General features: G+C 61.5%; 2 protein-coding genes across 2 annotated transcripts; one reads left to right on the forward strand and one right to left on the reverse strand.

Moving 5' to 3' along the window:
• The first annotated feature begins 7 nt into the window (after nucleotides 1-7).
• On the forward strand, nucleotides 8-1,457 carry FKRP (fukutin related protein). The gene is given in 2 exon segments (XM_075725419.1): nucleotides 8-457; nucleotides 459-1,457. Coding segments are annotated over 2 exon segments (1,449 nt in total).
• A 1,022-nt stretch (nucleotides 1,458-2,479) lies between these two features.
• Nucleotides 2,480-4,024, reverse strand: AP2S1 (adaptor related protein complex 2 subunit sigma 1). Its single transcript, XM_075725422.1, has 5 exons — nucleotides 3,989-4,024; nucleotides 3,242-3,391; nucleotides 2,906-3,019; nucleotides 2,730-2,789; nucleotides 2,480-2,603 (listed from the first exon to the last, which is right to left on the reverse strand). Exons 1-5 carry the CDS (start codon nucleotides 3,989-3,991, stop codon nucleotides 2,502-2,504), a joined length of 429 nt encoding a protein of 142 aa, XP_075581537.1. The 5' UTR covers nucleotides 3,992-4,024; the 3' UTR covers nucleotides 2,480-2,501.
• Nucleotides 4,025-12,668: the final 8,644 nt, after the last annotated feature.

Below are 12,668 nucleotides of genomic sequence, written 5' to 3' on the forward strand. Positions count from 1 at the left end.
CCCCAGCATGCGGGTGACGCTGTGCCGGGCCGTCCTGGCAGGGGCCATCGGCCTCAACCTCCTCCTCCTCTACTGCGCCTGGCGGGCACCACCACCCCCCTGCCGCTCCCCGCCCCGCGGCGTCCCCGGTGTCACCGTGCTCCTCCGGGACTTCGAGGACTTTGAGAACGACCTGGCAGGGACGGCACGATCCTTCGCCTCCTTACCCATCCCGGTGCTGGTGGCTGCCGAAACAGCGCCGTACCCACCGGTACCGTTACCGGCAGGGGTACGCATGCTACTGCTGCGCCCCACCGCCGACCAGCCCCCGCCGCTGGCACATCCCGAGGTCCACATCCGCACCCGCCACGTGGCTTTGGTCCCCGACGGCACCCGCGCCGTCCCCGGCCTGCTGGAGCGCATGCGGAACGCGCTGGAAGAAGGCGATGGCGACACCCGGTTGGTGGCGGCGCCGGTGGGGGTCGGTGCCGTTGCGGTGCCTGGAGCTGCAGTTGGAGCCGCGGGCGTGGACGGCGCGGTACAGCCCTGGCACGCCGGGGGTTTGCCAGGCGGTGGAGGGGACAGCGGTGCTGCTGCTTCGGACCCGCGACCTCTTCGCTCTCCCCTTCCCCTTGGCTCGACCGGTGCCCACCGCCCTCTTCGTCCAGGCGGCGTTCCGTGGTTGGCGGCTGCGGGTGATGCCGGCGGCGTTCCCAGCGGCTCGCCGACCCCCCATTTCCCCCCACGGCCGTTGGAAAGCTCATAAGCTGTCAGAAACCCGATGGCGCCAGTTGATGGAAGACCTCGGCATCAAACGGGAGGTGCTGGCAGACGGGCAGGAGCGCTGGTATGGCTGCGGCAAGGAGACGGCGCGGTGTTTCGGCACGGTGCATGCGCGTACCCCCCAGTACCTCCTCGCCGGGCGGTGGACCCCCCCGTGCTGCCTACGGGCGCTGCGGGAAACCGCCCGGCACGTAGCCGGCGTGCTGGAGGCCACCGGGGTACGGTACTGGTTAGAGGGGGGGTCGTTACTGGGTGCCGCCCGCCTCGGGGACATCATCCCTTGGGATTACGACGTGGATTTCGGAATTTACCGGGAGGACGTCAGTAAATGCCAGTGGCTGGCGATGGCAGTGGCGGGGGAGCCAGTGGAGGACAACGAGGGTTTCCTTTGGGAGAAGGCGGCGGAGGGAGACTTTTACCGCGTCCACTACAGCCGGAGCAACCGGTTACACGTCGACCTGTGGCCCTTTTACCCCCGCGAGGGGGTGATGACCAAGGACACCTGGCTGGGGCACCCCCAGGATGTGGAGTTCCCTGAAAGTTTCCTCCGCCCCCGGGTGCCGATGCCCTTTGCTGGCTTTACCGCCATGGCGCCCAACAACGTCCGCGCCTTCCTCGAGCTGAAGTTCGGGCCAGGAGCCATTGAGAACCCCGAGTACCCCAACCCCGCTGTCAAGCGCCTGGGGCAGGACTGAGGGGGGGGTCCCGTGCGCTGTCCCCCCCCACCCCATGACAAAAAACGCACCTGGGACACCCGCGGGGCTCCCTCTGCCATCCGGGCCACCCCCAGGGTCCCAACTGAATCGCAGGGGTCCCCCATCCACCCTGGGGGTCCCTCTGCCACCATACCTGTCCACAGCCACCCTGAGGGTCCCCTGGGCCACCCCTGGGGTCCACAGTTGACCCCAGAGGGCCCCCCAGCCATCCTCACCCCCCAAAGGGGTTCCCCAGCCCTCCTTGGGGGTCCCTCTGCCACCCTACCTGTCCCTGGCTACCTTGGGGGTACCTTGAGCCACCCCCAGCCACCCGCAGGGGTCCCCAGGAGCCCCCAATCCATCCTGGGGTCCCCACACCATCCTAGGGGGTCCCCCTGGGCCACCCCTAGGGTCCCCCACCCATCCCGGGGGTTCCCCCAGCCATCCTCAGTCCCCCAGAGGGGGTCCCCAGCCATCCCAGGGGGTCCACTGGCCACCCTCAGGGTCCCCGGGAGTCCCCACTTAACGCCGGGGGTTCCTCATCCATCCTGGGGGTCCCTCTGCGACCCTACTTGTCCCCAACCACCCTGGGGTACCCCAGTTGTCCCCCGCCACCCCTAAAGTCCCTTAAATGGGCCACCCCTGGGGTCCCCATTCCTCCTGTGGGTCCCCCAGAGCCCCCAGCCGCCCCGCTGCGGGGACGGGGCAATGGACAGAGGCAGAGGAGCGGGAAGGGGCCAGAGGTGGGGGACAGTGACCCCCTGCCCCACGCTGGCCCAGCCATGGGGGTCCTGGCCAAGCCCATCACCCCCAGTGGGGCAAGAGGGGGACCTTGAGCGCCCGCATTTTGTGCCAAAATGGAGGCAGGTCTTCCCCCCACACACTCCAACAAGTGCAGGGGCTCCGGCACATCACAGCCACGTTTATTCACAACACGATGACGGGGACACGGAGCGGGGACACACACAACACCAAGAGCCCCACGCCTCCCCCCGGGGGTCCGAGGACGAGGAGGAGGGGGGCTGGGGGCAATTTGGTCCTGGCTCACTCCAGCGACTGCAGCATCAGGAGCTGCTTGAGCACCTTGGTCTGGCTCGTCTCCCGGATCTCGCCGGCCAGGAACATCTCGTCCACCACCGTGTAGACCTGCAGCCGGGCCCCAGTGGCGTGAGGGGGCGGCCCTGCACCCCCAGGACCCCCGCACGGGGTGGGGGCTCCCCCCAACCCCCCCTCCCAGGGTGGGAGGGGACACCCTGAACCCCCTTTCCTCACCTTGTAGAAGTTGAAGACCAAATCGAGCTCGCAGACATTGTGGAAATACTCATTGAGGACCTGCAGGAGGGAGGAAACGGGCAGGATGCAGCCGCGTGATAAGGAGGGGTGGGGGGGGGGGAGCGCTCGTTAGCGCAGCCACGTTAGTTAAAAGCCGGGGAGGGCGGTCGCCTCACCTCCACGAAGTTGTGGATGGCTTCGAGGTAAGCCAGGTTGTTGTCGGTGACGTCGACGCAGATGCAGAAATAAAGCCCCGCGTAGCGCCGGTAGATGATCTTGAAGTTGCGGAACTGGTGGGGGGGAACGACAGGCACAAAAAAGGGGAACTGGGAGGACTGGGAGGAGCAGGACGTGGCCGAGTGCGGCCGCACGCTCCATCCCCGCCAGGAAAACCCACAGCGCTCGGACTCGAGGCTGATCCCGGAGCTCTGGGCTCACCTCCTGGATAGGGGGGTGGAAAAAAAGGGGAGAGGGGGATTTGGGGTGAAATTAGAGCAGTTTGGGGCCGTTACCTCCACAAAATTGGTGTGTTTGGCGTCACGGACGGTGACGACGGCATGGACCTCCTCGATCAGCTTCTGCTTCTCGTCGTCATCGAACTGCATGTACCACTTGGCCAGGCGGGTCTTCCCGGCCCGGTTCTGGATCAGGATGAAGCGGATCTGCCCCCGGGGCGGGAACACAAAATGGGGGTTAGAGGGGGCAAAAGCGGGTGCTGGGGGGGGGGCAGTGCAGGGGGTTCCCTCCTGCCCCATCCCCTTTTTTGGGGGTATTTTGTGCCCCCCGCCCCCATCTCCCTATAGGGACCCTGTAAAGGACCCCTCCCGAGCTGCCCTGCCCCATGGGGCACTCCGGTGCACCCTCCCAAAGCTCCCCCCATAGGGCCACTATAACGGGGTACACTACGGGTGTCCCCCCAAGCTGCCCCACCCCATAGGGCACCCCAACAGCCCTTCTCTATAGGGACACTATAACGCGGTGCCCTACGGGACCCACCCCCAAGCTGCCCTGCCCCACGGGGGGCTCCAAGCCGCCCCCCCGAGCCACCCCCTATAGGGACACCTACGGGGGGAACACTATGGACCCCCCCAAGCCACCCCGCCCCACGGGGCACCCCGATATCTCCCCCCAACAGAGACCGCACAACCGGGCATCCCACGGTACCACCCCAATACCCCCCCCCCGGGCCCCTCCCCCCCCGGCACCGTCGAGGGGAGCCCCCCAAGGCCTCCCCCGGCCGGGCCCCCCCGGCTCCTCACCATGGCGGCCCCAGCCCGTGCCCCCCCGCGGCGCTGCGGGGTCCGGCCCGCCCCCTCGCCCCGGCCCGCCGGAAAATCCGCCCGGGCCGCGGGGCACGCCGGGATTTGCAGTTCCGGGTCCCGGACCACATTTCCCAGCGGGCTCCGCGCGCGCGGGGCATGCCGGGATACATCCCCTCCCCCCCCCCGCCCCGCCGCCGCCGCTTCCGCCTCGTCCGGCGCCGCCGCCGCCGGCAGGGGGCGGCCTCCCCCGGCGGGGCGCGAGGCCGCGGGGCCCCTCCCGGACCCGGTCCCGGCTCCGTGGGCGGCGGGGCAGGGGCTGCCCCTGGGAAGCCCCGGGAGCACCGGGGGAGCGGAGGAGTTGGGGGGGGGGGGGGAATCCCCGCCGGCGGCCACCGGGCGGCGCCGCGCGCATGCGCGCTCCCGCCCCGCTCCCCCCCGCCCTCTCCCCGCCCGCCGCGCGCGCCGCTGCCCCCCGCCCCCGTCCGCGCGGGAGGAGGCGGAGGCGGAGGCGGAGGGAGGGGGAGGAGGAGGAGGAGGAGGAGGAGGAGGAGGAGGAGGGGGAGGGGGGGAGGGGGAGGAAGGCGCCGCCGCCATTACAGGCCGAGCCCGCCCCGGCGGCCCCGCCGCCCCCGCCCCGCCCGCCGCCCCCCGCCGCCGCCCCGAGGGGGGACATGGCGCCTCCGCCCGCCGCCCCCGGCCCGGCCCGCCGCCGCCGCCACGGTAAGGAGCGGCCCCGAGCGCCCCCCCCCCCCCCGGCTGGGAACAATGGGGCCGCCCCACCCCCGCCGGCCGCCGAGCCGCCGGGCCGGCCCACAGCCCCGGCGGGGGGGAGCGGGGAGCGGAGCGGGGCCTCCGCCCGCGCGGGGGAGGGGGCGGGGGGCTCGTCCCGGGCCGGGGGGCCCCTCCCGTTGAGGGGGTCCGGGGGGGGAGACCCCCCTTGCGGGGAGGGGCCCTGGAGGGGAGACCCCCCCACACCCCCTGAAGGGGAGGCGCCCCCCCCCCCCTTTAGCAGACGGGTCCCGGGAGGGGAGACCCCCCCGCGCCTCTGGAGGGGAGGAGGTGGGGGAGGCCCCCCCTTATGGGCAAGGTGCCCCCCCCCGGCTGAGGGCGGCCTGAGAGGGTGGGCGAGGAAAGGGGGGACCCCTTAACGTGGGGGGCCGACCCCCGCTTAGGGGAAGGAGGGGAGACCCCCCCCTTAAAGGATCGGTGGCCCCCCCACCGGCAAGGCGGTGGAGGGAGGAGGCAGCCCCTCCGGGGGGGGTGCAAACCCCCCGTTAAGAGCTTGGGGGGCTTCTACCCCAGCCCCCAGGATGCCCCTTTACGGGGGGGGGGGGGCTGGGTCGGTGGGGAAAGAGGGGCTGCTGCTCCACCGTGAGGGGGTGCGACCACCCTGTCCCCCCCGCTCTGGGGGGGAGGAGGCAGGCATCGCCCTCCCCCAGGCTTGTGCCCCTCTGAAGGGGCTTGTGGAGGGGCTGGGGTCTGGGGGGGGCTCCGTGGGGGCCCCCCCCACCTTGGGGACAGCCACAGCACCCAGCTTCCCCCTCCCCGGCCCCCCCAGAGCGGGGGGCAAGCCCTGCTCCCCCTCCCCAAAGGAAAAGGGGGGAGGGGTGTCTCCTCCTCCCTGCGCCGGCAGGGCCGCAGGCTGCTTTTCGGGGTGCTGCCGCCTTTTTGGGGTGTCCCCTCTGCTCTTGTAGGGGGGGCGTCTCCAGCATCCGCCTTTTCGGGTGGCAACCCCCCCCCCCTTTCCCCCCTCCTTTTCATTTTTCCGGCTCGTTTCCGAAATCTTTCTCCGCCAAGCCGCGTTCCTCCCGTTTTTCCGGCGCCGGCAGCAACCCCCCCGAGAAGAGGTCGGGGTTCCCCCGGTGCCGGAGCCGCCCGCCGGCAGCTGCCCTGGCTCCCTCGGAGCGAAGCCGTCCCTGCGGCGATGCCCACCGGCAATTAAAAAGCGCCTTTTTATTCGGTAATAAATTGACGGCGCCGGCTGCGGGCCCGGGAAGCAGTTAAGGCGTTCGCCGGGAGATTAAGCTTTGCACAATGATTCTTTATATTTCGGGTTTTTAACGGAAACAGGGGCTTTGATTTCTTGATAGTGATTTTTTTTTTTTTTTTTTTTTTTCCTCCAGGAGCTGCTGTATCTGCACGAGCCGCCGGTAATTGGCGTTTAAATCTGCAGAGATAAAGACGGGCCTGATGCGCGCTCGGGCCGGCTGGTGATGTAATTTTTAATGGCCTGAATTCATTGATTTCTGCTTTCGCCCTGCCGACTAGGGCGGGGTGGGGGGGGCAGATTTGAGAAACCGCTTGATTTTAAAATTAAAAACCCAAAAAGTTGCTGAGCTGGGTGCCGAGGCTGCGCCATGGAGGACACCCGCTCCTGCGCTGGGGCTCCCGCTGCTTTCCTTACTCCCTCCCAGTTCCGGGAAGCTTAAATTAGGGTAACATGCTTCATCAGGCTTTTGAGGGCGCTTGAGAAAATAAATTTAAATTATTTTCTCTTTTTTTTTTATTCCCCCCGCCCCTTCTCTGTCCACATTCCTGGGTGTTTTGGGGCGGCACCGCTCACCTCAGAGCATCGGGGAGCTTCAATTTTAACTTTGTCGCCTTAAAAAAAGGCTGTTGTGGATCTGAGCTGTACGAAACGTCCGATTTTAGGGCTTTTCTTGCTCAGGTGCTTGCACATCTCCTCATCCCAGCTTGGAGGACGGGATTCAGGGAGCGGCGCGTACGAAACAGCGTCTTTGCCGGAGCGTGGTGTGAGCAGCATCTCCCAGAGAGGGCTGGTGTCTGCACTCCAGCTCTTCCTTCCTCTCTGTACCCATTTTGCTCTTCTTTTTTTTAGTCTTTTTTTTCCCCCCTTCTTTCCCAGCCAGCCTCGGTTCCCTCCCAGTGTCTCCCTGGCCGCATCTGCTTACCGCATAGGTTTTCCCTCTGTCCTAGCGGCATCGCCCAGCTCGAGGAGTCAGCAAATGGTGATTTTTGGAGAGGTTTGGGCTTTACCTGGCTCGGGGGTGGTTTTGGGGATATCGATTTGGAAGCTTGTCCTCTCTGGAGCAGCGTGACCTGTCCATGAGCATCTCGTAGAGGCCTGTGTTTTCGCATGGAGCTTAACCCGGATAATTTTCTGCCGTCCAAACCAGGGTGGGCTTTCTTGCTGCCGGTGGGAGAGGGGCTGGTCCCCTCAGGAGTCGGGCTATAAAACCCTGTGGAAAGATGCCCAATAAGATAATGGCTGAGGTCCAGCCTCCCTGCCTCTGAACTCCAGCAAAACCAGGAAAATCAGGGGATAGGCGCGTGCTGAGCTTCATGCCCGCGGCGCCTGTGGCTGCCCAACAGCCGCGGGGTGGCGGCAGCCCTGGTTTTGGGGTGAATTGGCTCAGTTGGGGCGGGCAGGGGGTTGGGGTGGCGAGGTCTGCTTGTTTTTCTGAAGGAAACCAGATTTATTGCGATTGCAGTTGGGAATTGGGTGTGTAAAACTGAATTTTGTGGTGTGACATGAGGTTTTGGTGTGGCTGTCACAGAAGGCGATGCTTGGTTCGTGCTGGACTCAAAGCCTAATTAGTCATCTTCTAGTGATGGCTGACTTAATTGGTGTGCACCGGTGTTTGGCCGGCCAGGCTGGGACTCAACGGTTGGTCTTTGCTCCCTCGTTGAGGGATCTCTACGACTTTGACATCCTTTGGCCTCGTCCTTGCTGACTCATTTGAACGTTGACCCAGTTTATTTTCATTGAAAATGAGTTTCAAGTTTGCCTAGCCGGCGGGGCAGGGTGATTAACGCTCTGGTACCTTCTCGGTGAGATGGCTGGTGGCAGAACCGTTAACCGCCTGGGCTGGGTGGGATGGACAGCTCCATCCCTGCTGCAGAGACGTTTCTGGTTGGGTTGAACACCTCTGGGGCTGTTGGTGGCAGCACACCAGGAAGGGCTCCGGTTGGTCCGTAAATACAGATATATATAAATGTATAGACGTATACGTTGACTGCAGTCAACGGCTCAATGTCCAAATGGAGATCAGCAATGAGCCGTGTCCCTTGGGGGTCCATACTGGGACCAGTGCTGTTCAATACCATCATCAATGACCTAGATGGCGGGATTGCAGGTGACACCAAGCTGAGTGGTGCTGTTGGTACCCTCAAGGGAAGAGCTGCCAGCCAGAGGGACCTGGAGACGTTGGCCAACGTGAACCTCCTGAGGCTCAACAATGCTGAGTGCAAGGTCCTGCAGCTGGGTGGGAGCAATCCCCCGTCCCGGCACGGGCTGCGGGATGGGTGGGTGGGTGGATGGATGGATGGAGAGCATCCATCCAGCCCTGTGGAGAAGGACTTGGGGATGCTGGTGGGCGACAAACGGGACGTGAGGCGGCAACGTGCGCTCGCAGCCCAGCAAGCCAAGCGTCTCCTGGGCTGCAGGTGCAGGGAGGGGCTTCTCCCCCTCTGCTCCGCTCTGGTGAGACCCCCGCTGCATCCAGGGGAGGCCACGGAGATGGCCCAGGGCTGGAGCAGCTCTGCTATGGAGAGGGGCTGAGGGAGCTGGGGTTGTTCAGGCTGGAGAAGAGATGGAGACCTTGCTGCGGCCGTTCAGTGCTGGTGCGGGGCTCGTGAGAAAGGTGGAGAGAGCCTTTTACCGGGGTCTGTAGTGACAGGACAAGGGGCAACGGTTTTGAACTGATGGAGGGGAGGGTTAGGTTGGACGTGAGGAAGAAATTCTTTGCGCTGAGGGTGGTGAGACACTGCAGCAGGTTGCCCAGAGCAGCTGTGGCTGCCCCATCGTGGGAAGCGTTCAAGGCCAGGCTGGATGGGGCTTGGAGCAGCCTGATCTGGTGGGAAATGTCCCCGCCCGTGGCAGGGGGTTGGACTGGGTGGTCTTTGAAGGTCCCTTCAACCCAAACCACTCTATGATTCTGTATGTACATATACAATACCTGTGTGCGTATGTGTGTCTCTGTATATTTAAGCGTATGTGTGTCACCCTGCATTCTGAGCCCTCATGAAGCTGTTGGCAGAGCCAACATCTCAACCCAACGCCACGTTTTTAACAACCTGCCTCAAAGCTGATTTCTACCCTTCTCCTGCTGGGAACGCCGCTGGAGGAGCTGGCCTTGGCCGGGGAAGGGGGTTACAGTCGCGCCGTAACCGACAGTCTGTTCGTTTCTGAAACCCCCTTCGTTAAGAGAGAAGCTCGCTGTTTTGCAGGCTTCGTGCTTTCGCTGGGGCGATTGACAAATCCCCGTGGAGAGCTTGCACCTTGCCACCCATCGCTCCTTCCTACGTGTCAACGGAGAGCCGGTGGAAGAATGGGTCTGTCTCTGCTGCCAACACATCAAAAAATACCCCAAAACAAGCCCCGGAAGAGGTTGCTTTTGCCAGGCGCTTTGCTGACAGTGAGAGCTGCGGGGGGGGAGCCAGTGGCTGGAGACGATTAATGTTTACGCAGCACTGCGTATGCCTTTCCCCATCCCAGTAGCACTTCACCTTTGCCTTTTGTCTCCAGATTACTGGATTGTTTTTAAAGCCTTTAACGAGTTGATGAACGCAGCAGCATCGCCACGTGCCGAGGCCGTGCTGCAGGCAGCATTGGGGCAACTTTTAAATACCTAGATAAGAAGAAATGGCGCTTAGATGAAGATTTTTTTTCCCCTGCTATGTCATTTTGATGTGGATAACTGTCCAGGATATTTATCTTAGAATGGCTAAATAGTGGTTTATTGGAAAGGGGTTGCAGCCTCAGGGTGTATTTATTTTTGCTTAACGTTATCCCGGACTTGGATGCGCCTTTGCTGTGATGCGAGATGCTCCTGGGTGCCGCCTCCTTGCAGAAGAACCTTTGCCCACCCATTGCGAGATGCTGTTTAACCACGTATTTGTTTCCCCCACTCCTTTCCTTTTAGCCTGAGAGATTCAGTGACCCTGCTGGGGAGAGCGTGCCCAGGCCGCTTGGCTCCTGGGCCAGGTATTTCTGCTGTTTAAGCCGTCAGATTATTTCGTGGCGCTTCAATGACGCCGTTGGCTGGGCTTGCCGAAATGCCTGAGATAAGCGTGGCTGGCTCCAGACTACCTGAATCGGCCGCCATGGTGGGCCTGTGCCGCGTGCCTTCTCCGGAGAAGGGGAATGCTGAACCCAGCCCTCCCGTTTTTAAGCTTCATGGTTGCACTTTTGGTTTTTGGGTTTTGTTTTTTTTTTTTTTTTTTTAAGGGCTTTGAGCAAGTTCAGGTTTGCCGCTTGCAGAGGGCAGAGCGACCGTAGGTTTGGTGTCTGAGGCTGGTCTGCGGCACTGGGTGGTTTAACTGGCAGCTGGAGAGACGCACAGCTTGGGGAGCAGCAGCATCTCCGGGGGACCCCGTCACCAGGCAGCTCCGGGTGGGTGTTTTGGTGATGTTAATACACCCAGAAAATGAAGTGCTGGAGATGCCCCACATCCCCTCAGGGTGCTGCGGGGCTGCCATTTCTTTTCACCTCTGCCTCTGCATATTCCAGGTTCTAATTCAGAGCCTTATCTTATTTAATTTAAAATGCTTATACGACACGCTCAGCTTTCCTAAAAAGGCAGGGTTTGGAGGGGTTCTGGGTGCAGGACCACGTGGGACAGAGAGGCTTGTCCCATGGCAGGCTGCGGTCCAGCCGGTCACCACTTCACAAACGAGGTGTAGGTGAGGATGGAGCTGTGTCTCCTGAAACCCTCGGCACCCTGGATTTAATCTCATCCCATTTCCCACTAGGAATGCCGGTTCTGCCGTTATTTTAGCCCCGGCTTCGTGCTGTGCAGAGCACTCTGTGCCCCAGGCACCTGTGGCAGCAGGTTGAGGAGAAAGAGGATCCTGTCGACCTGGGGAGAGAGCTGCAACACGGAGGTCATTCCCCTTAAATAAATGAAAAGCCGTGTCAAAAAGCGGTTGGCGGCGTCCGCGCTGCTGTCAGCTCCCCTGCCCTTGGGCGTTTTCGAGTCACAAGCTGGGGTTTCTCCTCCCACAGTGCCCACCGGGGCCTTCATGACCCCGGTGAGCACTGCAAAGAGCACGAAGAAAGCTTTATCTCTGGTTTAATAGCGTTTGGGAAGCTGCTTAATTGAACGTACTATTAGTTTTGGGGCTGTTGCGACACACACATGGCGAGTGTTGGGGACTGGCATGGAGAGCCGGGTTTAGTGCTGACAGCCACCCAGGCTTATCAGCAGCCAGGATTGCGTGCGTGAGCTGTCGTTGCTGGTGGCTGTGGGTTGTACCCAGGTTTCAGGTATCTGGGGGTGGAAAATACCTTCTGGATTTTTTTTCCCTCTCCTTCTGTTTGGGTCTGCTGCCAGCTTCTTAAGAGGAAACAAGAGCTAAATTCCCCCCACTTTGCTGGGAATTAACAGAGCAGGTCCCTTCTTCCTGGTGCTCCCGGCTGGACTTTGTGGCGTAAATGAGTAACTCCTGACTCAGGGATTTAAGGCAGAAAACGAAAGCGAGTGCCGTTTGACACCAGTTTTCCCCTTCCCACTCCCCGAGCAGAGGAGAAAGGACGTCGCTTCGTTAGGCTGAGCTAGACGAGGAGCTGAGGACGTGCAGGCGTGAGTGTGAGCGCACCCAAAAGCAGGGTGGGTGTGAAGCTTTCTGTGGCTCCCGGGTCCGAATCTGGGGGTGGGTTACCCTGACGCTGGGCTGATCCCTCCGGCTGCTTTCCCAGCGTGTGTAGAAAAACACGGTGCAAACGGGCAGGCTCTCGTGTGCTGGCCAGGATGGATCCTGCTGCGTGTCCCAGTGCTCCCCCAAAGCTCTTACGCTGCTGCGCTTCTGAAACCTTGCATCTCTCTCCTGTCTTTTTTTTTGTCTTTTGTTTTTGTCTTTTTTTTTAGGTAATTAAAGCCTAATTTTAAAGGTATAAAGCTAATCCACAGGAGGAAGCGGGGGAAATGACTCTCAGGAGTTGCATAGGATGAGCAGTGAGGTTTTTTTTTTGAACTGTTATCCACGTCTAATTTCTACAATTTTGGTGTGGAAACCCCACCTGTGGTGTGTTTGGATGTCCCAGTCTGGTGCTTTCTGCCAGTGTAGGAAACACTTGTGCAAGCTAACGTGAGCAGGACAAAGGTGATGGTGCAAAGCCAAAGGAGCTGCCTCCTCTGGAATTCACTTTTGCTCTCGAAACCCATTTGTGGAAACACTTTTGCAACCGTGCACACCGCAAGTTTTGCCGATGGAAGAGAAAAAGGCGGTTTCTCCGCCAGGCAGAAGTGAACAGAAAACCTGAATTTCACCAAATTTGTCAGATATTTGTCAGACAACACTGTCACTCAGCCCAGCTACGTCCTGCAATTCGTTAAAGAATTGCCCGCTTTGTGCCAAGGATTAACATGGGAAATGTTGCAGGATCCTCCATGCTGTCCCTTCCTCACCCTTGTCGGACACTTGGTATGTGCTGCCTTCACTTATCGCAGATTTGGTCTTGGAAATCCATGGCTTCCTAGCTCCGGGGGTTTTTATTTTTTGCAGAAAATTGGGAAAGTGGTTTTACGTCCATGAGAGGGCTGGGCAGAGCTGGGGAGATGCTTCGTTGTGCCACGCACCCAAGGATAACTCATCTGGTGCATGAGATTAAGTGTTTTGGACCCAGATGGTTAAAAGCTTAAATCAATCTTTGCCAAGATCCAAACGACCCATTTGGGGGACTTTCTGCTACTGAGATGTGGTGAGAAAATTCACA

The sequence above is a fragment of the Pelecanus crispus genome, chromosome 30, assembly GCF_030463565.1.
Source record: "Pelecanus crispus isolate bPelCri1 chromosome 30, bPelCri1.pri, whole genome shotgun sequence".
Taxonomy (NCBI): domain Eukaryota; kingdom Metazoa; phylum Chordata; class Aves; order Pelecaniformes; family Pelecanidae; genus Pelecanus; species Pelecanus crispus.